Genomic DNA, 22,172 nt, shown 5'->3' with positions numbered 1-22,172 from the left:
GCCTCGGAGATAGTAGTCAAACACTGCATTCACCTGACAAAGGGGCAAACCCCGAAAGCTTGTGAGTTTACTATCAAATAAATTGGTTGGACTTTAACCTGGTGTTGGGAGACTTCTTACTGTGTTTACCTCGGAGAGACAGCTCCCACCGCAAGAACAGGAAGCGGCACTGAACCCTCCTCCCCCCTTCCCCCCAAAAAGGTTTTAAACTCGCCCTGGCACGCTCCCATGGACTACGTTACTCAGGCGCCTGTTCCAACTTTCAGGTGAGTCCAAGCAGGGATCCACGAGTTCCCTGAATAGAGCTTCATGATACGACAGACAGACAGACAGGCTGGAACAGGAAATCTGGTGCTGATTCACTTTCTCCACAACTATACAACGTCACCGAAGCTCAGGCCAAGATCAGCTAACTTTGATAAAGTTGCTCCTAACTTTTATTAATCGAACATGCACAAAAAGAAAATAATCAAGGCTGACGAATTAAATCTCACTCGGGTGATTTGAAACCAGTATGAGATGGAAGACATTCGATCACCAGCGTTAACGACAGGACTTATCATTTTCGGGAACGTACTTGTTTAAAGTGTAGCCAGCACAACTCCAAGGCTAAAGCTCCACCCAAAGGGTGGAAAGGCAAGGCTGTGTGTGTTTCGCCCTGTGTTCATATCCTGACCCTCACCAGCAAACAGCAACAACATTTTGAAACACTGAACATTTTAGAAGATTAATTCTCTTGCACATTCAAGCCAAATGCAACCAGCTTCCTAATGCATTATTCAATTGCTGAATCAAGGCAGGTTTGTTGGAAGATTTCTACCATTGGAGCAATCTGGTATTTGTTTAGTACAACGGAAGTACAGGAAAGAACACAAGTCATTAACTGCCTTCAAAAAGAGCCCAATGAAACACCTTCACAAAATTTCCAAAACACCTCTCGCAAGATACAAAAAAAAAAGAAGCCACGGTTTCTGAGGTTGGGTCGTAGTTGTTATCTATTTAATGTCATACTGGCCAAGGGGCCAAACCTGGGTTCCAAACTGTTCAAGTACTCCACATTCTCTCTCATATCACTGTAGCAGCCAACGGACCCATTGGCTGACTCTGCTCCCTCAAATCGATAGTCGTGTATGTAATCTTCGGGGAAAACCTCCTCTCGCAGCTCCTCTTCTTCATAAACCTGGAGGAAAGCGAAACGTCAGGTTAAAAACCTGTAAGCCTTTCCAGGAGGAACAGCCAAACAAACATTCATTTCAACTTCATTCTGGAGGCAAGGTTTTTTTTTAAAATTTTACACAGGGGGTGGTGGGTGCCTGGCTCTCACTGCTGGGGGTGGTGGTGGAGGAATCAGATACAATAGTGATTTTTAAAGAGCATCTTGACAAATACATGAACAGGATGGGAATAGAGGGATACGGACCCTGGAAGGGTAGGGGTTTTAGTTCAGTCGGGCAGCGTGGTCAGTGCAGGCTTGGAGGGCTGAAGGGCCTGTTCTTGTGCTGTAATTTTCTTTGTTCAAACTCAAAGCTCCTTTTTTTTGACATGCCAAAGTGTATCATTTTATTATATTGCAGATTCTTTTGTTTATTCGTTCGTGGGACATGGGCGTCGCTGGCTGGCCAGCATTTATTGCCCATCCCTAGTTGCCTGAGGGCAGTTGAGAGTCAACCACATTGCCATGGCTCTGGAGTCACATGTAGGCCAGACCGGATAAGGATGGCAGGTAAGGATATTAGTGAATCAGATGGGTTTTTCCTCACAATCCACAAGGGTTTCACGGTCAATCAATTCTTCATTCCAGATATTTTTTATTGAATTCAGATTCCACCATCTGCTGTGACGGGATTCGAACCCAGGTCTCCAGAACGTTCGCTGAGTTTCTGGATTAACAGTCTAGCGATAATACCACTAGGCCATCGCCTCCCCATTTGGGTCAGTTTCAGATGTTTGAAATTAATAATCTTTTGTGAAATGTCTATTATGGAACATAATGCAATGATATAACCCAAGTCTCCTATACAGGCAAACTAATGTGATATTGACAACAGAAATAAAAGCAACCGACTTTCCAATTCAAGAATGAGGCACTATGGACAAGAAGCGGGGGGTGATGGCCTGGTGGTATTATCGTTAAACTATTAATACAGGAACTCAGCTAATGTTCTTGGGGACCTGGGTTCGAATCCTGCCACAGCAGATGGCGGAATTTGAATTCCATAAAAAATATCTGGAACTAAGTATCTACTGGTGACCATGAAACCATTGTCGATTGTCAGAAAAGTCCATGGGGTCACTAATGTCCTTTAGGGAGGGATATCTGCTGGCCTTGCCTGGTGTGGCCTACATTTGACTCCAGAGGCACAGCAATGTGGTTGACTCTCGACTGTCCTCGGGCAGCTAGGGATGGGCAATAAACGCTGGCCCAGCCCAAGACTACCATGTCCCACAATGAATAATATAAAAAAAAGGGGTCAGCTGGTGTGGATTGAAGGAACAACATGCATTACTTACCAAACAAACCTAAATGTTCTCAAAGGTAGTTAAAGGAAAGGAGAACAAGGTGGGCGGAGGGCTATTCACTGGTTCATTCCTCAGGGCTGTGCCTTGACCAGAGTCAAACTGCCTGGTTTAAATTTTCAAACAACGATTGGTGTATTTTCTGTGGCCACACTGTTACCAGAGTCCACTTGCCAACCAACTAGCACTGTTTTCTCATCCTGTATAAAGCTGTTGTTTCCTCAACATTGGTTTTCTCGTGATTGTTCTGATGAGTGCAAGATGAAAGGCCTTAACGAAACGTTTTTCCATCAGCACTCCATTTAGGGGAGGCTCTGGTTTGGTGGCAATATCAGGGAACTAGCAATCCAAAGACCTTGGGTCATGCTCTGTGGTTTGAAGAGGCTCTGATGAGACCACATTTACAATATTACAAGCAATTTTGGGTCCTGTATCTCTGGAAGGAAGTGCATTGATTTGATTTATTATTGTCACATGTATTAACAGTGAAAAGTGTTGTTTCTTGCGTGTTATACAGACAAAACATACCATTCATAGAGAAGGAAATGAGAGAGTGCAGAATGTTGTGTTACAGTCGTAGCTAGGGTTAGAGAAAGATCAACTTAATACCAGGTAGGTCCATTGAAAAGTCTGACAGTAGCAGGGAAGAAGCTGTTCTTGAGTTGATTAGTACATGAACTCAGACTTCTGTATCTTTTTCCCGACGGAAGAAGGTGGAAGAGAAGGTGGGGTGCGTGGGGTCCTTAATTACGCTGGCTGCTTTGCCAAGGTAGCAGAAAGTGTAGACAGAGTCAATGGATGGGAAGCTGGTTTTATGTGATGGATTGGGCTACATTCAAGACCCTTTGTAGTTTCTTGTGGTCTTGGGCAGAGCAGGAGCCCATACCAAGCTGTGATACAACCAGAAAGAATGCTTTCTATGGTACATGTGTAAAAGTTGCTGGGAGTCATAGCTGACATGCCAAATTTCCTTAATCTTCTGAGAAAGCAGAGGCGTTGGTGGACTTTCTTAACTATAGTGTCAGCATGAGGGTTTTCAGGACAAGTTGTTGGTGATCTGGTCACGTAAAAACGTGAAGCTCTTGATCCTTTCTACTTCATCCCCATTGATATAGACGGAGGCGTGTTCTCTTTTATGCTTCCTGGAATGCTGGCCTTAGAGAGGGTCCAGAGGAGGATCACGAGAACAATCCCAGGAATTAAAGGTTTGACACATGAGGAGCGTTTGAGGATCCTGGGTCTGTATTCAATGGAGTTTAGAAGGATGAGGGGGGGATCTCATTGAAACTTACAGAATGCTGAAAGGCCTGGATAGAGTGAATGTGGGGGAGATGTTTCCATTAGTGGGAGAGACTAGGATCCGAGGGCACAGCCTCAGAATAAAGAGATCATTTAAAACGGAGGTGAAGAGTAATTTCTTCAGCCAAAGGGTTGAGTAACGATGAAACTCATTGCCACAGAAGGCTGTGGAGCCCAGGTCATTGACGGCATTTTAACACAGAGATCGATAGGTTCTTGACTGTAAAGGGATCAAGGATTATGGGGGAAAAGCAGAAGAATGGGGTTGAGAAACTTATCAGCTATGATCGAATGGTGGAGCAAACTCGACGGGCTGAAGGCCTAATTCTGTTCCTATGTCTTATGGACCCAGTTTGAATCCCGTCATGGCAAATGGTGAAATTTGCATTCAGTTCAAATCTGGAATTAAGAATCTACTGATGACGATGAAACCATTGTCGATTGTGGCAAAAACCCACCTGGTTCACTAACGTCCTTTAGGGAAGGAAATCTGCCATCCTTACCCGGTCTGGCCTACATATGAATCCAGAGCTATACAGAGCGTGGTTGACTCTTCAAGCCATTCAACTCAAAGGCAATTAGGGATGGGCAATAAATGCCGGCCTGGTCAGCGATGCCCACATCTCATGAAAGAATTTTTTTAAAAAAATTCACTTCAAACTTTCCTCACCAACTCACCTCCTGGCACTCCGCAAAAATAAAAAATGCTTATGTCACATATAGGAAAATTACAGATAATCGAGGCAGCATGGTGGTTAGCACAGCTGCCTCACAGTGCCAGGAACCCGGTTCAGTTCCCAACTTGGATCACTCTATGTGCCGAGTCTGCATGTTGTCTGTGTGTCTGCATGGGTTCCCTCTAGATGCTCCGGTTTCCTCCCACAGTCCAAAAGACGTGCTGGTTAGGGTGCGTTGGTCATGCTAAATTCTCCCTCAGTGTACCCCGAACAGGCGCCAGAGTGTGGCAACTAGGGGATTTTCACAGTAATTTCATTGCAGTGTTAATGTAAGCCCCTCCATGACACTAATAAATAAGCTTTAAACCCTGTAACAGCTTAAATTTATGGCGGGAACTCCATATTTACCTGATCAACTTGTGATCGTAGCACATCCATCAGGTTGTGACTGTTTCTGCGACTCAGTATACTTGACTCAAACGTGGTCAAATTTGTATTCGCCATGTCGGTCTGGGACTGCAATGTCTGTATGTTCGTTTCTGTATAAATCTGCCCAGTGTTGACGTTCAACATCCCATCCTCTGTCCTCATCATACCACCACTCATTCCCGTCGCGCCACCCGAGTAGCCAAGAGTGGAAAACTGCCCTTTCACAAAGTTTGTTTCCTGGTTACCGGAACGCTGGTCACTTGGCAAGGTTAAGTTATCTTTCCGAGACAGAGGAATCTGCAGGGCATCAGGGTTCTGAAAAATGGGAGCACGGCAATTAGGGAATTGCATTTTTACAAGTCCATAAATATTCTTGATCAAGTAAAAACAACCGACCATAATTCACATGATAAATACAAGTGATACTGGGCTACATGGGCACATCAAGCTACACATTGTTTGCTCTAAGAGGTAGGATTTAAGGTACGCCTTAAAAAGGGAGAGGGGAAGATTGGCAGAGATGTTTAGGGAAGGAATTACAGAATCCCTACAGTGCAGGAGGCCCATTGGGCCCGCACCAACAATAATCTCACCAAGGCCCGATCTCTGTAACCCCACGTATTTACACTGCTAATTGTTTGACACTAAGGAGCGATATACCATGGCCAATCAATCAATCTAACCAGCACACCTTTGGAGTGTGGGAGGAAACCCACGCAGGCACGGGGAGAACATGCAGACTTCGCACAGTCACCCAGGGCTTGATTTGAACCTAGGTCGCTGGCACCGTAAGACAGCAGTGCTAACCACTGCGCCACTGTACGGCCCTTAGGTCTCAGCAACTGAGATTGCTCCAGACGTCAGCACAGATATCTCAGATGTACAAGACTGGGGAGATTTACAGAGATTGTGAGGAACTTGAAAACAAAGATGATCAATTTTAAAACAGACACGCTGCTTAGTTGGGGGGCCAAGCGAGCACCGAGGGGTAACAGAAAAAGGGAACTTGGTACAAATTAAAACATGGGCAGGAGTAGTGTGGTGATTGTCCCTTTAAGGGCAGCACAGCAGAAGAGGGTAACCTGGCTTGAGGGACGAACTGGGACCGAGAGTGGATTATCACCCCAGGGACTGGGGCGATCTTATGGCAGAAGACATCTAGAAGGCATGTGGAGACTGGGGCAGCTAGTGAGTTGTGAGCCTCCTTACAAGCTTTGCCTCGCTGACAAATACTTACTGGATTCCTGACAAAGTCTGGAGTGTGCGTAGTTACATTGGCAACGAGGACAAAACATTACAAGGACACTGCCTCTCATCCAACTTGTGTAGTGAGATGGTGCCAGACCCGGGGCGGGGGAGAGAACGAGCCTGGATTAGCCAGTACAGTCCAAGTGCCATGCCTGGCCACTGCTGCGACGTAGGAAATGCAGCAGCCAATTTATTTATTTATTTTACACAGAAAGCTCCCACAAACACCAATCTGATAAATGACCAGATAACATACCAAAAAAAAACATGATCTGGCCCAGATACTGGGACAGTGCCATGAGATCTTTGGTTTTCACGCTGTGCCCCTGTTTAACAACCTCCTTCTAAAAGGCATCGAAGAATAAGTGAGAACCTGGATTTGGTGGCAAGTGTGACAAAGAGGTGAGGTCACTAGCTACTGAACTAGGTGAGAGACGCAGAGAATAGCAATACCCCACCTTGTCTTGCTGGCCACCGCCCTCTTCATTGAAGGTAAGGAGGTTTTCGTGATATTGATTATCGGGATTTAACGGAAGTTTTTTCTTTTGGTCACCACCACAATAAAATGCAAATGCTGCCAGGAGTAAACCTGTTAAGAATATGAGAGAGGATTATTATGCACTTTTAAGATTAAGGTAATACTCTAGAGAGATCAGGGTCCGAAACCCTCCACGTCAGATGGAGGAACTTGAAATCAATAAGAAAAATTGATCATTGATCGCAGGAAAAACCAACTGGGTTCATGGAATGTCCTTTAAGAAAGGAAATCTGCCACCCTTACCTAGTCTGGCCTATGTGCAACTCCAGACCCACAGTAACTCTTAATAATAGTGCGGCAAGTCACTCAGTTCAAGGGCAATAAATGCTGACCCAGCCAGCAATGCCCACAACCCATAAATGAAGTAAAAACTAAACATAAAATGGGTGTTTGCAACAATCAATGGCAGTTCTGGGACATTACTGAGATAAGCTTTCATTCCAGATTTTAGTCAATTGAATGTATTAATTGAATTCAAATTCCATTAGCTGCCATGCTGGGATTTGAACATACCTAAGGAAGTGGCCCAGGCATTCAGAGAATACCTACAGTGCAGAAAGAGGCTATTCAGCCATCAGGATTACACTAACAACAGTCCCACCCAGGGCCTATCCCCATAACCCCACATACCTAGTTCCCCTTGATGCTAAGGGGCAATTTAGCATGGCCAATCCACCTAACCCACAATCATAGCATCCCTACAGTGCAGGAGGCGGCCATTTGGCCCATCGAGTTTGCAGTGACCCTTACCCAGCTTACCCAGTGACCCGACACATTTCCCTCGCTAAACCCCTAACCTGTACATCTTTGGACACTATGGGGAAATTTAGCATGGCCAACCTACTTAACTCATGCATCTTTGGACACAAGGGGGTAAATTGAGCAGCGGCCCAAACAACCTAACCTGCACATCTTTGGATCGTGGGAGGAAATCCGCACGGACGGGGGGAGAACGTGCCGACTCCGCACAGAGAGTGACCCAAGGCTGCAATTGAACCCGGGCGCCGTGAGGCAGCAGTGCTAACCACTGTGCCATCGTGCCGCCCACATTACTATGCCAACGTCTCCCCATTGATGACTGAACTACTGAAAACCGTGACAATTACCCCGTGTTCACTGCCTTAAGTAGTGCCACCGAATAAAATCGGGAAACCCTTGGTTTTGCTTTGTTTCCCCCTTAGCTCTGTGGGAATAGAAACTTCTAAAAAGAAAAAAGGCTAGGCAAACTCTTGAAACTCACACAGCAGCAACAGCGCGGCCAACATCATGACCAGGATTCCCATTCCGCCAAGGACGGCATTTTTAGCTACAAGCTTTTCGGTGCAGTTTTCATTGTTGAGGCAGTGACAGATTGTAATTTTCACGGTATGTAGTTTGCCCTGGTGCTGTTGATCCTGAATCATGACAGGAACTTCATAATAACCTGGAGGAAGTCTATCGACCGGTTTTAGGTAGGCGTAGGATGCTGAAAGACACGAGATTGTGATGAGCTGGAGGTGGCAAATCCACACTTCATGAAACCATACAATTTCTTCCAGGTTGCAAACGTAAAATGCCACACTGGACTTATCACTCCTTGCGAAAGGGTTACTGAAAATATCTTGTGAAACCCCTGATGAATTATACACTATGCTCGGAAACTAAAAGCGCACACAGATTGTTAGGTGCAAAACCATAATTTACAACGAACTCTATGTAACCAGCAATTAACATGAGCAGGAAAACCTGTTCAAGTGCCACCCAAGTTTTTTTTTAAAAATAGTGGGACAAGTAGGCTTACTGCAACGAAGTTACTGTGCAAGTCCCCAAGTCACCACACTCCGGTGCCTGTTTGGGTGGACTGAAGGAGAGTTTAGCGTGGCCAATCCATCTAACCAGCACGTCTTTCAGACAGAGAGGGGAACAAAGAACAGCACAGCACAGGAAACAGGCCCTTCGGCCCCACAAGCACATGCCGTCCATTTTAACACTCAGTGAGTGCCTTATTCAAGCCTTTTGTCGCTCGTCGACGTTTTGGTCTACCTCTAATGGAACTTCGCAATAGAGGGGGGTGGAAATTTAGGGAATTATATGTGCGTCAGATTAAGGGAGATCCAATTCAGGGACAATTTATTGACGCCAATCAGCCTAAAAGCACGTTTTTGGGGTGTGGGAGGAAACCGGAGCACCCGGAGAAAACCCACGCAAGCACGGGGAGACTCCCACAGGCAATGACCCAAGCCGGAGATCCGACTCAGGTCCCTGTAACTGCACAGCAAACAGTGATAGTCACTGAGCTGTCGTGTTGCCCGTCAGTTGGTCCAGTTTAAGCGTACACTAACGGACGTGAAGCACTAGGCAACTCTCGAAGCAACATCCAAGAGCAGCCCTCGCACGACCCACCGCGTGTATAAGCCCCTTGTTGGCCAACAAGGCGGACCGAATCGCCTGTGGACGTAAAAGGAAACCGGAGCATCCGGAGGAAACCCACACAGACACGAGGAGAACGTGCAAACTTTACACAGACAGTGACCCGAGCCGGGAATTGAACCCAGGTCGCTGGAGCTGTGAGGCAGCAGTGCTAACCGCTGTGCCACTAGCGCTTCACCCACAACATTTACTTTCTACCTTGCAAAGGGGTGACACGGTGGCATAGTGGTTAGCACTGCTGCCCCACAGTGCCAGGGACCTGGGTTCAATTCCCAGCTTGGGTCACTGTTCTGTGCGGAGTCTGCATGTTCTCCCCGTGTCCACGCGGGGTTTCTCCCAGCTGCTCCGGTTTCCTCCCACAGTCTGAAAGACGTGCTGGTTAGGTCCATACGCCGTGCTAAATTCCCCCTCAGTCTACCTGAACAGGCGCCCGAGTGTGGCGACTAGGGGATTTTCGCAGTAACCATAGTAAGCCTACTTGTGACTAATAAACAAGCTTTACTTTAAACCAAGGTAAATTCACGTATCATCTGCCACATCCAAGTGCAATGAACTTTTGACACAGATGTCAGCTGGGGAAAGGCAAGCTCTAAAAAAAATACAGGCGTGACAAATGCTCCCACATCAAATACTCATAAGAAATAGGAACAGGGAGTAGGCCATTTAGCTCTTCGAGCTTGGTCTGCCATTTCAAGACAATACGGCTAAAAATCACACTCACTGACTCTGCACAACATGCATGCACACTACCAACACTCTCCAGAACTTATCAGTAACTACTGCATCCTTGACTGTCAACCTTCACAGTAAATAAAACATCAAACGAACACAAGACTAAATTAAAGGCAAGACACTTGCAGGTGAAATCAAAGCAAATACATTCCAGAGAAGGGTCATTCAGACCCAAAACGACTTTCCCAAACATGCGCTGCCAAATCTGCTGAGCCGATCCAATATTTCACAGGGTAACAGTCAAGAATGCAGTAGTTACTGATAAGTTCTGGATAGCGTTGATGGCATACACGCACGCAATGTAACTTAAAACATTTACAGATTTTCAAATATCTCTATAGCACAGGAGGCCATTCAGCCCACTGAGCCAACACTGACAACAATTCCATCCAGGCCTCATCTCCATAACCCCACATATTTACCCTACTAATCCCTTTGACACCAAGGGGCAATTTAGCACGGACAATCCACCTCGCCAGCACGTCTTTCAGACTGTGGGAGGAAACCGGAGCACCCGGAGGAAACCCACGCAGACACGGGGAGAATGCAGAGGATTGACCCGAGCCAGGAATTGAACCTGGGTCCCTGGCATTGAGAGGCAGCAGTGCTAACCACTGCGCCACTGTGCTGTTTTTCGATTTCAGTTGTGCAAAGTGGCATTCGGTGATGGGCACTGCTCACGTCCACTGAAATATCAGACTCTACACAACTACAGAAACGGAGATACGGTTTAAAAAAAGCCATACCCATTTTCTCGAAGATGGACCACTTTTTTCTAATCTCTGGTGGACTCTCTGGAAGCAGAAAGGTGAATGGAGCCGAATTGGGCGACGCATCAAGATCCTTAGCCGATATATTCGCAAATTGGCGGATTCCGTTCTCACATATATACAAATGACTATTGTCAATGATTGGAATATTGTCATTCTCGTCACTCAGGTTTATGATCACAGTTCCAGTCCCAGTTCTTGCAGGAACTCCTATGTAACAAAACAGAAAAAACAACCAAAAAGCAGTGAAATACAAAACTTTCCTCTAAAAACCTCAAAAATGTTTCAAGCTGTACGAAAAGAGACAAGATCATGTTCGGACGAGTTCATTTGGACGGCCCATCATGGTGGCGCAGTGGTTAGCACTGCTACCTCACAGTGCTAGGGACCCGGGTTCGATTTCCAGCATGGATCACTGCCTGTGCGGAGTCTACGCGTTCTCCCCATGTCTGCGCGGGTTTCCTCCGGATGCTCTGGTTTCCTCCCACAGTCCGGAAGATGTGCTGGTTAGGTTGATTGGCCATGCTTTTACAGTTTATTTGTTGGTCACAAGTAGGCTTACATTCACATTGCAATGGAGTTACTGTGAAAATTCCCTAGTCGCCACACTCCAGCACCTGTGCAGGTACACTGGAGGAGAATTTAGCAAGGCCAACACACCCAACCAGCATATCTTTGGACTGTGGTAGGAAACTAGAGCACCGAGGGGAAACCCACGCAGACACGGGGAGAACATGCAAACTCCACACAGACAGTGACCCAAGCGGGGAATCGAACCTGGGTCCCTGGCACTGTGAGACAGCAGAGCTAACCACTGTGCCGCCCCTAAATTACTCCTTAGTGTTGGGGGATTAGCTGGACAAATAAGTGGGATTGTGTGGATACAGCCTGGATGGGATTGTGGTTGGTGTGGACTTCTGGGGCCAGATGGCCCCCTCCTGCACTGTAAGATTCTAAGTTCTATGTTCGAAGAGCTACAGTGCAGGAATCCAGGCGTGGTTTGTTCCAGCATCCCAGGAATTCTATGTTGAAACAGTTGACTCGAAGCAGGTAGTTAAGTGGGAGTCAAGGCACAGCTTGGTCAAGTGCTGGTAAATGAGGTTAAATGGGAGGTCAGGTGTTTCACGCGTTGTCAGTGCAGACTCAAATGGGCCGAAGGGCCTCTTCTGCACTGTATGATTCAATGATTAAATGGCAGAATTGGCTCGTTGTATTGGCTAGCATACTCCTGTTCCTAAACATACTGGGGGCCATGCAATGGTCCCCCCCCTCCTTCCCGTGTGTGGATAGACTTGGTGTAACAGTGTGCAAGGGAAAGAAATGCAAATCATCCAGTGCTTTTTTTTTTTAAATATTGTATGTTAGCAATACCAGGTCAATAAGAGGAAACTAACATGTTCTTCAACACGCAGGGTGACTGAGGGGTGGTGGGACATTCTCCTTTTGCTGAGGGGACTGGAGAGGTTAAGCAGCTGCACTAGCTAAAGCTTAAAGAAACATAGAAAATAGCGGCAGGCCATTCAGCCCTTTGAGCCTGCTCTGCCATTCTATGTCGCAGCTGATCTTCTAAATCAACGGCACGCTCTCTCACCCCCCACTTCTGTTAAAAAAAATTCATTCGTGGAACACGGGCGTCGCTGGTTAGCGTTGCTGCCCTCACAGAGCCAGGGACCCGGGTTCCATTCCCGGCTCGGGTCACTGTCTGTGTGGAGTTTGCACGTTCTCCCCGTGTGTCGGCGTGGGTTCCCTCCGGGTGCTCCGATTTCCTCCCACGCTCCAAAAGACGCGCGGGTTAGGTGGATTGGCCATGCTAAACTGATCCCCTAGTGTCAAGGAGATCAGATATAGGGTAAAATGCATGGGGGTGAATGAAAATGGGGCCTGGGTGGGATTGTGGTCGGTGCAGACTCGATGGGCTGAATGGCCTCCTTCTGCACTGTGGGGATTCTATTCTATCCATTCATCTTAAAGAATAGAGGCCTCAGCTTTAAATCAGGAAGCTAAAAAGCTACAATCAGGCCTTACATTTGCCGCAGCTATTTTCTGTCCATTTCCTGATTAACAAGAGAATCTTGGGCCATCCCTCGTACAAAATATTGGCAACTTATTGAGTCAATTTTCCAGTTATTTAGAATTTGTTGGACACCACCACTGGGCAAAACACATTTAACTTCCAGGAAAAAAAAAGGGGTAGTTCCTTCATTTCAATCAATTAAGTTAATTGGTGTCCCCTGTGCAGGTTGGAAGAAATAAAAATGAAATTGCGGACTCCTAAATTCCACCAGTTGGATAACCGACGGACAACTTAAGAACTAGAAGCAGGAGTCGGCCCCTCGAGCCTGCCCCGCCATTCAATAAGATCATGGCTGATCTCTTTGTGGACTCAGCTCCACTTACCCACTCACTCACCGTAACCCTTCATCCCTCAGCTATTCAGAAATGTATCTATCCGTGCCTTAAAAACACTCAACGAGCTTTAAAAAGATTCAACTTGGGTTGCAGGAGTGGGCCCTGTGGGGGGCTCTCCTCCCTCTCAGTGAACCTCAAGGTTAAATCAGGCTTATTCACCAACCCATGGCCCCCTGAATAAGGCTGAATACATTTGAAACACGCAAATAGTTAATAACAAATCATAGAAAATGCTTAATTATTTATGCATTAATAGAACCGGCACCAAAATAAATATTTACACTTGATTGGACCCAGAGGGAGCGCACGCCTCTCACGGTCAGTGTTGTGAGCAATCAGCCCCCACCTCACTTCACTCACCCTCGCTTTACGTGCGAGTCACTTTAGCCACACCGGCAGGAAGAAAAAGCCACATGGACGGAAACTTGTGGAACGCGGCAACCCTGCGCCCGGGCAACATTCAATAAAACATCTCGTGGGCCGCACTCAGAACCCTGATGGAGCAGAACTCTCAGCTGAGGCCCCAAAAACAAACAGCTCCATCATAGCCTCTCTGCTCTTATATTCTATGCCTCAACCAATAAAGGCAAGTTTCACCATACGCCTTCCTATCCACCTCATCTACCTGCTTTCAAGGATCTACGGACATGAATGCAAAGTCACTCTGGGGCCCCTGCATTTCTGAGCATCCTACCATTCATTGTCTATTTCCTTGCCTTGTGAGTGCTCCCTGCACGTTGGACTGTGCAGCACTGGCCTCCTTATTTAAGGAGAGACGCAACTACATTAGAAGCAGTTCAGGAAAGGGTTCCTAAACTGACACCTGGAATGGGTGGGTTGGACGGACAGGCTAGGCTTGCAGCTACTAGAGTTTGGAACAGTAAGAAGCAACTTGATTCACACATACAAGATCTTGCGGTGGATGTAGAGAGGGAGTTTCTTTTTGTGGGAGAATCTACAATTTCTGCACACGTGGCTTCAAATCCCATCTCGTTGATTTTGTTGCATCTATTTTAGTGCCCCACACGGTCTAACCGTTAGGATTCCTGGTTTTCGCCCAGGTTCGACTCCCGGTATGGGGATTCCCATTTCGGTGGCACAGTGGTTAGCACTGCTGCCTCACAGCACCAGGGACCTGGGTTCAATTCCAGCCTTGGGTCACTGTCTGGTGTTTGCATGTTCTTGGCACAAAGGTTGGTGGATTTGCGGATAGCGATGAGGACCAGAGGATATCTCAGCATGTAGATCAGTTAGAGATTTGGGCGGAGAGATGGCAGATGGAGTTTAATTCAGACAAATCTACGTCTAATACAACTAGAAAAACCACAGTAAATGGCAGAATCCTTAAGAGTATTGATAGGCAGAGGGATCTGGGTGTACAGGTACACAGGTCACTGAAAGTGGCAATGCAGGTGGAGAAGGTAGTCAAGAAGGCATATGACATGCTTGCCTTCAACTGCCAGGGCATTGAGTTTAAAAACTGGCAAGTCATGTTGCAACTTTATAGAACCTCAGTTAGGCCACATTTGGAATATAGTGTTCAATTCTGGTCGCCACACTACCAGAAGGATGTGGAGGCTTTGGAGAGGGTACAGAAAAGATCTACCAGGATGTTGCCTGGTATGGAGGGCATTAGCTATGAGGAGAAACTTGGTTTGTTCTCACTGGAATGACAGAGGTTGAGAGGTGACCTGATAGAAGTCTACAGGATTATGAGAGGTATGAACAGAGTGGATAGCCAGCTTTCTCCCTGGCTGGTAGAATCAATTACTAAGGGACACAGGTTTAAGGTGCGAGGCGTAAGGTTTAAAGGAGATGTACGGGGCAGATTTTTTCTTTTTTTTTTACAGAGTGTGGTGGGTGCCTGGAACTCACTGTTTGGGGAGGCAGTGGAACCAGATACAATGGTGATATAATCTGGACAAATACACGAATAGGATGGGTATGGAGTGATATGGTCCCCGGAAGGGTAGGGGGCTTTAGTTGAGTTGGGCAGCATGGTCGGTGCAGGCTTGGAGGGCCGAAGGGCCTGTTCCTGTGACCGCGTGGGTTTCCTCTGGGTGCTCCGGTTTCTTCCCACAGTCCAAAGATGTGCTGGTTAGATTGATTAGCTGTGCTAAATTGACCCTAGTGTCATTATTTTATTTAATCTTATTTATTATTTTCATTTCTTCCTTTGTTTTTCTTTTTTTTAAATCTTATGATATTTTTCCCCTGACCACTGTTTCCCCATCCCACTAAGGACGTATCTTAAGTAAATATTTGGGATTACAGGAATAGGTCCTGGATGGGATTGTAGTCAATGCAGACTCGATGGGTCAAATGGTTTCCTTCCGTACTATAGGGATTGTATGGATTCCATCTATGGAGGGACCACGTTTAGAAAGAAGGACTCACCCATTGGTTTGAGTGTTTTTGGAACTCTCTTCCTCAAAAGGTAATGGAAGCAGAATTTCCGTTTAAGGCAGAGGTAGAAAGATTCTTGTTGAGCAAGTGAGGTGAAAGATTATCGGGGCTAGGTAGGACGTTACAACCTGATCAACCATGATCTTAGTGAAATGGGAGAGCAATCTCAAGGGGCCGAGTGGCCTACTCCAGCTGCCAATTCACATGCTCATAAAGTGAACTGTCTGTACAGCTAAAGGAGCAAACCTAACCTTTTGATCAAGAAATAAATCACCTTCTCGACTGCCATTTAGTTATTGAGGAAATCTACTAAGTCAGCTTACTTTTTCCAACAGTCAATGAATTAAAGTACAAAAAACGTGCATTAAATTTGTACTTACTATCTTCGATGGCCAGCACCGTAACATTGTACTTATTATTTTTTACATAGTCAGATTCGCGATCCAGCTTAGCAGTAGTCTTGATCTTGCCAGTTTTTGGATCGATGGAAACCCAATCTGCAGGATCAAGTAACTCCATGTATCTAGATAATCAAACAAGAAATACAACATTTCATAATCTTTCATAACATCTTCATAAGGTCCCTCTTGTCCTCACTTTTCACCCCACTAGCCTCCTCATTCAAAAGGGTTCTCCGCCATTCTGTCAACTCCAGCATGATGCCACCAAACATTTCTTCTCCTCATTCCCCACACCCCCCCCCGTCAGCATTCCGCAGAGACCGTTCTCTCCGGGATACCCCGATCCCGCTTCTCCATCACACCCAACACCTCACCCATTGCCCAGGGCTTTGCAGTACATCTTCGGTCTGTCTGCAAGTGAAACCCAGACCTCCTTGTCTCTGGCCACTTCAACACACCACCCTGCTCTCCTGTCTTCATGTCCATCCTTGGTCTTTTCCAATGTTCCAGCAGAAAAACAGGGTTGTGTGGGTTAGGTTGATTGGCCATGCTAAATTGACCCTAGTGTTAGGGGGATTAGCAGGGTAAATATGTGGCATTATGGGAATAGGGCCCGGGTTGGATTGTGGTCAGTGCAGACTCGGTGGGCTGAATGACTTTCTTTTGCACTGTAGGGATTCTATGAAAACCCAACACAAACTGGAGGAACAGCACCTCACCTTCCGATTGGGCACTTTACAGTCCGGAAGGCTGTACAAAGTCTGAAGTTGTTGAACCCAATTTCTCTCTCCCCTACCTTCACCTCATTTCCAACTATTTTATTTCATCTTATTTATTTATTTTCTTTCTTCCTTTGTTTCACATTTTAAAAAAATCTTGCTGACAATATTTTCCCCTTACCACTGTCTCCCCTCCCCCCCCAACCCACCCCACTAAGGACATGTCACAGGTTGCCCTTTGATTCTCTGCTTACCTTTGTTCTGCCATTTACGCATCCTGATCTCCGAATGGGGGCCCGCTATCAGCACCCTTCTTAGCCATGAACACCGCCACTCACATTCCCTGTGTCTTTTTGTCTCTGACACCTTTGTCAATCACATCCTTCCCCTCCCCAACCTCCTCGCTAACAGTATAAATATCATCCAGGCTTGAAACATCAGCTCTTCAAGTCATGGGTAGATAGGTTTTTGGTAGGCAAGGGAATTAAGGGTTATGGGGAGAAAGCGGGAAAGTGGAACTGATCCACTTCAGATCAGCCATGATCTTATTGAATGGCGGGGCAGGCTCGAGGGGCTAGATGGCCTACTCCTGCTCCTATTTCTTATGTTCTCTCTCCACAGATGCCGTCAGACCTGCCCAGACTTTCCAGCATTTTCTGTTCTCATTTCGTAGGTTAGCTCCTTTCGTGTGTTAACACGACCACGAAGGACGTTTAATGAGAAGCCTGCTGTTCCATTTGAACAGGCCTTTATTCAATAAACTCGTACTTACGAACTTACAGTTGCCTAGGCTCCAAACTCTGGAATCCCCTTACACTGCCCACTGCTCCCTGTGAGACGATCCTCAAAACTTCTACTCGGCCAAACATTTGGTCACCTCGCTTAATCTCTCTGAGCATCATATGCTGTTTTACAATGTTGCGCAGCACAGTGGCAAATACTGTTGCCTCACAGCGCCAGAGACCCAGGTTCAATTCCAGCCTCGGATCACCGTCTGTGGGGAGTTTGCACGCTCTCCCCGTGTCTGCGTGAATTTCCTCCGGGTGCTCCGGTTTTCCCCCACAGTCCATAGATGTGTGGGTTAGGTGGACACTTTTTTTTTGTATCATTCTGGTGACAGAAACGAGATGCTCTCCGCCCTACGTTTTTTTTTGATTCATTAGTGGACATGGGCGTTGCTGGCTGGCCAGCATTTATCGCCCATCTCTAGTTGCACAGGGGCAGCTGAGAGTCAAACACACTGCTGTGACTCTGGAGTCACAGACCAGGTAAGGACAGCAGACAGACTCTGCCCGTTGAAGTGGTGGAGGCTGCCTCGCTAAATATTTTTAAGACGCGGGTTGATGGGTTTTTGATAAGCGAGGGGATTAAGGGTTATGGGGAGAGGGCGGGAATGTGGAACTGAGCCACGACAGATCAGCGATGATCTTATTGAATGGCGGGGCAGGCTCGAAGGGCTAGATGGCCTACTCCTGCTCCTATTTCTTATGTTCTAATGTACTATGCACATTGGAATTCAGAAGAATGAGAGGTGGGGTGAGGGGGGTGGGGGGATCTTAGAAAAATGTGTAAAAATTATGAAGAGAATAGATAAGATAGAAGCAGGAAAGTTGTCTCCACTGGCGGGTGAAACCAGAACTCAGGGGCATGGCCTCAAAATAAGGAGGAGCAGATTTAGGACTGAGCTCAGGAGGAACTTCTTCACACAAAAGTGTTGTGAATCTGTGGAATTCCCTGTCCGGTGAAGCAGTTGATGCTATCTCATTGAATGTTTTTAAAGCAAGGATAAATTTTTGAACCGTTAAGGGTTATGGTGAGCGGGCGGGTAAGTGGAGCTGAGTCCACAAAAACACCAGCTATGATCTTATTGAATGGTGGAGCAGGCTCGAGGGGCCAGATGGCCGACTCCCTGCTCCTAGTTCTTATGTTCTTATTTTCTTCCCTAAAAGACATTAGTGAACCAGATGGGATTTTTTGACAATCAGCAACTGGTTCATGGTTATCAGTAGATACTTAATTCCAGATTTTTTTTTTGAAACATTGAATCACCATCTGCAGTGATGGGATTCGAACCCAGGTCCCTAGAACATTAGCTGAGTTTCTGGACGAATAGTCTAGCGATAATACCAGTACAGCCAGGCCCATTGCTTACCTCTACTTTTATAAAGAAAATAATGTTTAAACAGTACCGTATCAATACTTGTGAAAAAAATAACATTCCCTGTTAAAATACCATTGTCTTGGCCAGCACTCCCCCATCAACCTACATCAGACAGTTCATTCGTTCCCATGTCGTTGCTGCTTGTGGAAACTTGCTGTGTGAAAATTGGCTTCCTATTACATTACAACACTCATGCACTTTGTAAGGAACGATTGCGTTGGCTGCAATGTGCTTTGCCACACCCCGAGTTCTCGCAAGAAGCCATGGACAAAAGTGCTTTTGTTCTATTGATGGAAGGGGTGGTCCTACCTGATGCCACTGCTGCTCTTAGTTTCAGGATCCTTTGCCGTATAAGATCCCAGAACTGTCTCCGGGGGCACATTTTCCTTTATCCAGAATTGCTTGACGAGTGGTTCAAATTCTGGACCTTCGTCCACGTCCTGCACGTTAATCACCACTGAAGCAGTTTTCCTCGAGGCAGAACTCCCGACAAAAGGGACTTGGTTCTCCACAGCAATTTCTAATGGGATAGTTGACTCTGTCTCAGCATCCAGCGGCTACAGATCAAGACAGTGCACAGTGAACAGTGAACACCTCAGTAGCCAAGCAATCCTGCAAGACGGACCTCAAAATAACTCATTCCTTGGATCACGGCCAGCACAGTTAGCCATGGCACTGAACATTTTGGGGTGGGCACATTACCTTAAAGGCACTACGTAAATTCAAGTGCAGTTTCCCCAGCCTCCATCGCATCCCATCCCATCCCACCCACATCCAACGTCCACCCCCTCTGCACCTAACCTCACCCCACCCAGCCCCCAACCCATCCCCACCCCACCCAAATCTCCCTCCCCTCTTATATTTGGGTCAATGCCAATAATTTTAACCTGAAGTTTGCAACATTGTGGTAATCAGTTTTAGAATAAGATAACAAAAGCAGAAAATGCTGGAAAAACTCAGCAGATATGGCAGCATTGGTGGAGAGAGAATAAAGCCAAGGCTAAATCCACTGCAATTGTACAGGGTGCTGGTGAGGCCACACCTGCAGTAACGTGTGCAGTTTTGGTGTTCTTATCTGAGGAAGGATGTCCTTGCTATAGAGGGAGTACAGTGAAGATTTACCAGGTTGATTCCTGGGATGGCAAGCCTGTTAGAAGGTTCACCAGGCTGATGCTGGAGATGAGGGGGTTAGCCTATGAGAAGAGATTGAATAGACTGGGTCTCTACTCGTTGGAGTTTAGAAGGCTGAGGGGGGATCTTATAGAGACTTATAAGATAATGAAGGGGATGGATAGGGTAGAGGTAGAGAGATTCTTCCCGCTTAGAAAGGATAGCAGGACTAGAGGGCACAGCCTCAAAGTAAGGGGTGGGGGGTTGCGGTTCAGATCGGCATTGAGGAGGAACTTCTTCACTCAAAGGGTGGTGATCTCTGGAATTCAGGACTAGAGGGCACAGCCTCAAGATAAGGTGGTGGTGGTGGGGGGGGGGGGGGGGAGCCAGTTTAGAACGGAGTTGAGGAGGAACTTCTTCACTCAAAGGGTGGTGAATCTCTGGAATTCTCTGCCCGTTGAAGTGGTGGAGGCTACCTCGCTAAATATATTTAAGACACGGGTAGATAGGTTTTTGGTAGGCAAGGGAATTAAGGGTTATGGGGAGAAAGCGGGAAAGTGGAACTGATCCACTTCAGATCAGCCATGATCTTACTGAATGGCGGGGCAGGCTCGAAGGGCTAGATGGCCTACTCCTGCTCCTATTTCTTATGTTCTTATGTTATGAGGAGACACTAAGTCAGTTAGGATTATATTCACTGGAGTTTAGAAAAGAGACACTGGATCGCATAAAAAAAACTTATAAAATTCTAAACAGTTAGACAGGAAAGATTCTGTATGCCCGTAGAATGTACGATTCTATTATTCAGAAAGAATGGTGGGCAGAGTCCAAAACTAGGTGTCATAGTTTGAGGATAAGTGGTAAACCTGTTAGAACTGGGGTAAGGAGAAATTTCTTTGCTCAGAGAGTGGTGAATGTGTGGAATTCACTACCATAGAAAGCATTCATTTGTGGAACATGGACATTGCTGGCTGGCCAACATTTATTGCCCATCCCTAGTTGCTCTCGAACTGATGGCTTCCTAGGCCATTTCGGAGGGCGGTTGAGAGTCAACCCCATTGAATTTGATGATCAGCCATGATTACAGTGAATGGTAGAGCAGATCTGAATGGCCTACTCCTGCTTTATGTTTCTACAAGTCCCTTCTTCAGACCTGCTGAGTTTTTCCAGCATTTTGTGTTTTTGTTTCAGATTCCAGCACCTGCAGTACTTTGTCTATATCTCTGAATAAAATAAATAGTGCATGCTCTTATGCAGAGAGCACACACTAAAACCAAATGGAGGTAAAATGATGGTGATACAATCATAGAACATAGACATAGAACATTACAGCGCAGAACAGGCCCTTCGGCCCACGATGTTGCGCCGACCAGTTACAAAAACAATGACCCACTAGCCTATACCAATCCCTTTTCGTCCATAAACCTATCCAGAGATCTCTTAAACGCCCCCAAACTAGACGCATCTACAACTGCAGCAGGCAGGGCATTCCAATCCCTCACCACCCGCTGGGTAAAGAACCTACCCCTGACATCCGTCCTGTAGCTACCCCCCCTTAGTTTAAAGTCATGCCCCCTCGTGCTAGCTTTCTCCATCCGAGGAAAAAGGCTATCACTATCCACCCTATCTAAACCCCTAATCATCTTATATGTTTCAATAAGATCCCCTCTTAGCCGCCTTCTTCCCAACGAAAACAACCCTAGATCCCTCAGTCTCTCCTCATAGGACCTCCCCACCATACCAGGCAACATCCTAGTAAACCTCCTCTGCACCCTCTCCAACGCCTCCACATCCTTCTTGTAATGCGGGGACCAGAACAGTAATGCGGGGACCAGAACAACCAGAATCAACGGTGTCAAAGGCCCAGGAGATGTACAGCACCAGGACCTGTCAAGGCTGGTTAGCAACTTGGATTCGGTCTGGTTTGAGGGGTATAAATTTGACTGCATTGATTCAAAGAAGGGTGGGGGGGGGGGGGTACCTGCAACTCCCAAACGATCCACATTGGATAAAATAACTTTGGCCTCAAAGGCAGCACAGTGGTTAGCACTGCTACCTCACAGCACCGGGGACCCAGATTCCATTCCCAGCTTGGGTCACTGTCTGTACGGAGTTTGCACATTCTCCCCATGTCTGTGTGGGTTTCCTCCAGTTTCCTCCCACAGCGTGCAAGATGTGCCGGTTAGATGTATTGACCAGAACAGGCACTGGAGTGTGATGCTGGGGGTGGGGGGCAGAATTTCACTGTAACTTCACTGCAGTGTTAATATAAACCTACTTGTGACTAATAAATACATCTTAAGACCAAAATATGATCTTGTTTGCATGAAAAGGGATTGTTAAAATT

The 22,172-nt window shown here is 46.5% G+C and overlaps 1 protein-coding gene across 1 annotated transcript in view; it reads right to left on the bottom strand.

Annotated features, from left to right (window-relative positions):
- Positions 1-322: 322 nt before the first annotated feature.
- The window catches only part of LOC145346404 (desmocollin-3-like), a 45,921-nt gene continuing 24,071 nt past the window's right edge, over positions 323-22,172 (bottom strand). Inside the window, exons 10-16 of the mRNA XM_080193557.1 lie at positions 19,025-19,272; positions 15,815-15,957; positions 10,596-10,829; positions 7,949-8,173; positions 6,629-6,759; positions 4,902-5,237; positions 323-1,180 (exon numbers count right to left, since the gene is read on the bottom strand). Of these exons, the coding sequence (XP_080049683.1) occupies positions 992-1,180; positions 4,902-5,237; positions 6,629-6,759; positions 7,949-8,173; positions 10,596-10,829; positions 15,815-15,957; positions 19,025-19,272 (1,506 nt within the window). The 3' untranslated portion in view covers positions 323-991. The remainder of the gene's footprint in view (positions 1,181-4,901; positions 5,238-6,628; positions 6,760-7,948; positions 8,174-10,595; positions 10,830-15,814; positions 15,958-19,024; positions 19,273-22,172) is intronic.

Source organism: Carcharhinus amblyrhynchos, chromosome 8 (assembly GCF_965287045.1).
Source record: "Carcharhinus amblyrhynchos chromosome 8, sCarAmb.v2.hapA, whole genome shotgun sequence".
NCBI lineage: Eukaryota > Metazoa > Chordata > Chondrichthyes > Carcharhiniformes > Carcharhinidae > Carcharhinus > Carcharhinus amblyrhynchos.
The sequence above is the reverse complement of the archived record's forward strand: the minus strand, read 5'-3'. Positions and strand labels throughout refer to the sequence as shown.